This window comes from Natrix helvetica, assembly GCF_964273705.1.
Source record: "Natrix helvetica genome assembly, chromosome: 4".
Classification (NCBI taxonomy): domain Eukaryota; kingdom Metazoa; phylum Chordata; class Lepidosauria; order Squamata; family Natricidae; genus Natrix; species Natrix helvetica.
Window position 1 is genome coordinate 165,435,290 of NC_138550.1, and position 5,842 is coordinate 165,441,131.

A 5,842-nucleotide genomic window follows, 5' to 3' on the forward strand; every position below is an offset into this window, starting at 1 on the left:
ATTTGGCTATAACTTTTCATAGAATACAGATACTTGAACAAACTTTGTTGCATTACATTCTTCATTACATTATCTATCCACTGAGATACATATATTTAGGGTACTACTCAAAAAAGAGTGGTGTTATTACCCATCAAGCCTCAAAACTACTATACGTTTTTTTCAAAAGGTTTCTACAATTTTGGCCACTACCGTAGTGGCCAAACAATATATGTTTTACAGAGTCAGCATATTGCCCCCAACAGTCTAGGTCCTCATTTTACCCACTTCAGAAAGTTGGAAGGACACTTCCGATTCCGGTGGCTGACGGCGACGGGCAAGCCTTGCTCGCCCCGCGCATCCCCGGTGGGCTTCCCACTCCTTGGGGGGCACAGGATGCCCTGTAGAGGTGTCCTGCCAGGGGGCGGCACGGCGGGGGATCCCTGGATCGGCAGCGGCCGGTGGGGGGCCCCCCGCTTCGCTCCAGGAACTGGGGAGCACGAAGGGGAGACGCTCCGGCGTCTTCGCTGTGAGGCTGATCGGAGAAAAAGAGAATAGAAGGATGCGGCTGAGGTGTGGTGAGGCGTGAATTTCCTCCATTCCCTTTAACAACTTTAACAACTTTAACAAGAAAGTCAGCTGTTTAAACTTTATTTTCGGCTTGAATCGGAGAGGCGCGGCTGGAGGGTTGGGGATTTCCCCCCCTCCCTTGGACAGGCGGCTGGAAACGATTTAGCTCTTAGCCCCAGGGGAAGGAGGAGGAGGAGGAGGAGGAGAGCCAACCAATGATGTCACGCCCCTACTAAGTAAATTTTCGGATTTAAACCTTAAAACAATGATGATCTGGAAACTTTGGGAACATTGAACTTTGAAAACTTTATTTTTTGCCTCTAAACCCGAAGCTGGCAGGGCAAGATGGCACACTTCCGTTGTCTTCATGAAATGTGAAATCTGACTCCACTTTTAAAGCTTCAGGCTTCCGGTCTTTGTCTCCGTGCTACTCAGACAAATCTCTTGTTGATTGCTGTCTTTTGATCCCTGGAGTGAAAAACGTTGCTCTATTGCCAGGGCCAGTGGAAACAAAAACTCTCTTCTGCCTGGTCCTTCTGTCTCCTGGACCCTCCTGGCTGTCCTGCCTTTTTGACTGACCATTCTCTACACTGACTGAACTTTTTATCCTACAAAGAATGTCACCTAAAAAAACCACCTCCTGGAAAGCCTAGCTTTGCTGCCTCTGCCCCGACATCTGCAACCTCCAGTCCTAGTACACAATCAACGATAACAGCTTTGATCCAACCTAAATCTACGGAGATGGAGTTTCAACAAATGTTTCAGCAACTCTTACATGGACAAGAGGAAATAAAGAAACAACTGCAGGAGATGAAAGAAGAAATTAAAGAGAACCAGGCCAAAATTAATAAGAACTCACAGAGATTGGACCTTTTGGAGGGTGGGGCGGCTGAGATGAGGGAGGGGATGGAAGGGATGCAGAAGGGAAACAAAGAACTTGACACCCAGCAGATGAAAATAGAGTTTGAGAGAATGTCTCTTTATCTTAGATTTCAAAATGTGTTAGAGACAGATGATGAGAACATAAGGGACATCATGACAAACATTTTGGCTGACTACCATCAGAAAGAGAAGCAACAGATGGGGTGGGAAATAGACCTGGTTTATAGAGTGAAATCAGCCTATGCCAGAACACACAATGTTCCCAGGGAGGTACACATTAAATTTCTCAGAAAAAGCACAAGAGATGAAATTCTGAGCGCACAAAGGGGGCAAGCCCTGACATACAAAGATAAGGAGATAACCATTATGAAACAGATCCCCAAGAAAGTGAGGGAAAAAAGAAAAAGTTATTCGCAATTAGCAAATAAATTATACCAGAAGGGGGTGTGGTTCAGATGGTTGATGCCTGAAGGTATGCTAATATTCTGGGAGGAGACAAGAGTCAGAATTAATACACCCATAGAGGCACAGGCCTTTATGGAAAAAAAACAAACTACTCCTAGAAAAACCTGATGATCCTTCACCAGATACACAAGACACGGGAGGGGCCAGAGCCCTGTCGGCGGGGGGAAATGGGGCAATACCGAGAAAGCTCAGATCACAAAAATGAGTAAGAAAATCCACCTGACATAAACTGATTGAAATTATCAACTGAATTTATATGCTGACTATATGTTACTACTTAATAATGAATTATGTGCAAATGTATACTATGAGTATGGAGGGGGGGCGCTCCTACCGCACACTGCAGTTGCCAAAATTTGTAACCTTTCCCCTACCTTTTTCCTTTGCAAAATTAAAAAACCAATAAAACTTTATTATAAAAAAAAAGAAAGTTGGAAGGACGACTTCCTTCTGGAGTTTCAATTTTCTGAAAAGGTTTTGTGTACGTAGTTTATAGCAATGAAGGAAAAAAATCTTGCTTGTCACATCCTTTCCCAATCATCAAGATGAACTCTCATAACATTCAAATTGGAGGGAAACAAAACCTCTTTATATTTTATTTCTATAAGCAAGAGATACATTTTGGACCTCATAAGAGATATCCAGCATTAGAGACAAGCTAAGATTATACTTTTAATGGAGGGTTTGGACTATGTTTGCAAACTTCTATCCGATTTGAGGAGCTTCATCTTCCTTGAAGACACTTTGAAAAATGACCTTGATGTTCTCCATGGATGGAGCTAGTTTCTTTCTCCCAACCAGAAAGTAGATCACTGGGTTAAGACTGCTGTTAACAGAAACAAACAGAAAAAAATAGCTCTCCAAATCAGGAAATATAGCCCAATTACCCATGCCAAGAAAATGTGTAGTGAACACATAGATCCAAAAAGGAATAGAGAAAATGAAGAAACAGAGAAGTGTAATTAAGATAATTACTAGAGGTCTTCCCCGTTTAAACTGTTTAGGTTTAAGATACACTTTGATGAACAGGATCACACTAGAGAATGTTATCAATGGAAGGACGAGTACAACAGTCACCAGGAAATAGACATTCTGGATAAATGGATATTGAAATACAGGTTTCATAATGTTTGGAATTACAACCAGGAGGAAAGAGAAAATCCAGAGGAAGGCACACACAACAGGGGACAAATACTTTGGCCGTGAATAGCGATGCCAAATTGGGAAGAGGACAGAAACACACCGGTCAATGCTGATGACCGTCAGAAGAAACACTCCAGCAATGTACATGATCTGGGAGAAAGAAAAAAAGAATAACTCGGACATCTCTGATTTATCTTCAAAAAGAGTAATGGAATAAATAGCCATAGATAGAAGGAATCCAAAGTCAGCCACAGCTAAATTAAGAATCAACACAATGAAAGGGGTTTTCTTAATCTGGAAACCAAGTATCTGGATAACAATTCCATTTAATGGGAGTCCAATACAGCAAACGATCAGTGTGGCTGACAATATCATATGTTTGGAATTGATGGCTATATTTTGGTTCTCATCCAAATCATCTGGATAGCCAATCGCAGAATATTCTTCTATATCACCGCTGTAGTCCATGCTAAAATTGATCAAGAGACTTCTGTAATGCTCCAATAGCCTCTTCTTTTAGAATGGAAGTTCCTATTTGGAAAAAAAAGGAAAGCAGTCAGGATTTATGACTTCTCCATAATCATTGTTGCTTCCTCTCTATCTTATCTCCAGCTAGACTGGAAGAACTTTTGGACCTCTCTGAATAGTAATATTAAGAATTAAGACAGATGAAGAGTGCCTCTCCTGTAAACAATAAAATGAGGCATACTTTACAGAAATCCATACCAAATTGGTTGTCGCCTGAGTCAATAAGAAGAAGGACAATGGATCAGAGACAGAACATTATCAGATATAGGGGAAATGGTGTAGGTGGATGGAGGAAAGAAACAAGGATCAATGAAAGAAGCCAATAAAGACCAAAAATAGAAGTTAAGAAAAATGTTCATATATATATGCACTTAAGAGAGTTTAAACTTATTATAGGTAATCACCCAATATATCAGATAGATGAATAAAATAAGAGGGTTAAAAATGGCGAAACTCAAATGAAATATATTAGAAGGGGAAATAACATAAGTAGAACTATACAGATTTGAAACTGCTATTAGAAGGAACATGAAGTTCCAATGTACTGTGTAAATGTAGCGTATGTCTAAGTTCTGTGTGTGTGTATTTTGTATGTTTGTAAATATTTTTTTAAAAAATAGAATGGAAGTTCCTATTTGAAAAAGAAAGAAAGCAGTCAGGATTTATTACTTCTCCATAATCGTCATTTCTTCCTCTCTATCTTATCTCCAGCTAGACTGAGAAAACTTTTTGAATTCTATGAATAGTAATATTAAGAATTAAGACAGATGAAGAGTGCCTCTCCTGTAAACAATAAAATGAGGCATACTTTACAGAAATCCATACCAAATCTGTTGTCGCTTGGGTCAACAAGGAGAAGGACACTAGATGCTGGTGCTTCTGGAATCTGGTTCCATGTAGGATAAACGATTCATGGATGTTGTCTGAGCAACCAGGGCCAGCAGCTGTAGGTCTAATGGAACAAATGTTTTTAATAGTCACAAATATGCAAAGACTGAAAGCAAGTAATTTTGCAATAAAGTTTTTGTTAGAAGTAATAGGTGCCTTGGGTGCAATCCCAGAACATCTGTCATGCCACGTGAACACCATCAGCATTGATAAAGACATCCAATTGTACTTCCAGCACCTTCAGAAATGAGGACCCTGAGCTCTGAGGCCCTGCTCTGACCTCGCCTCATCGGAGGGCTCAAATTGAGCCATAGCCACCCTGGAGGAGTGGTGAAGTAAGGGGGACTGCCTAGCAGGTCGAGAAGAGCCACATCTCTCCAACCTGACTAGGAAAGCCTCCCCACACGAAGATGAGGAGCAGCGGAAGCAAACATGCCTGCCATGAAGCCAGGGCTGCCTAAACACTTAAGACTGCTGGAGAATAAAAAGTGAGTTGTGTGTGAACTGGGTGAGATAATATTTTATATTGAAAAATGACCCCAAGAAATACAAGGAGGAAGCATGTTTAAACAATGGTGGGTTTCAATTTTTTTTACTACCGGTTCACTCGTGTGCTCATGCGCAGAAGCATCTGGGCAGGTGGGTGGAGCCTCCCCCGCCGCGACTAATGGTTTCTCCTATCCTGGCTGAACCAGCAGAAATCTTCCTCTGCCTTAAAACCATTTGCTAGCACTGAATAACCATGTTAAAAAAATACCAGAGAAATTAAGAAGAGTTTTTTTTAAAAAAAATTGAACTCTCAAAGTAAAAGATGTGGTATCAAAAAGGCATGATTATATGTTGGAATTAGATCATGAGCTTTTTTAATTATTATTACGTTTTCCCACGTATTGGATTTATAATTCAAAATAACCAAAATTGGAATTGTCAGCAATAACAAAGAGAGACTGGAGCAAGTTGAAGTTAGAGTGCCATTTGCTGTTAAAAGGAGAACTATGCAATCTTGGGAATAATCATCTATATTTGCTGGATTACAAGTATTTACTTTAAAACTATTGGAGATTTATACATCAAATAAGAAATTTAGCCAAGAGACCCTGAATATCGTTGAATATCATTGAGCAAATAAAGTGGTTGGAAGAGGCATGGATAACCCCTTGTGTTTTTTTTTTTTTTCTAAATTAGATTGACTACTGGTTGATTTGACATTTAAAAGTGTGATTCTAATAATTTCTGGACAATTGACCCAAAAGGAGATTTGCTAAGCAAAGATGTAATGCAGGATGGAAGTAAGCAGAGAAAATGGAATGGATCTGATGTATCAAAACATTAAGGATTTTATAAAGAAACTACATAAGGAGATGATGCAAATATTTGATTGTATAGA

The 5,842-nt window shown here is 40.0% G+C and overlaps 1 protein-coding gene across 1 annotated transcript; it reads right to left on the reverse strand.

The window, feature by feature from the left end:
- Positions 1-2,601: 2,601 nt before the first annotated feature.
- On the reverse strand, positions 2,602-3,507 carry LOC309391675 (mas-related G-protein coupled receptor member H-like; the record flags this gene model as incomplete). Its single annotated transcript, XM_081952340.1, has 1 exon — positions 2,602-3,507. One exon carries the CDS (start codon positions 3,505-3,507, stop codon positions 2,602-2,604), a length of 906 nt encoding a protein of 301 aa, XP_081808466.1.
- Between the last annotated feature and the right edge of the window lie 2,335 nt (positions 3,508-5,842).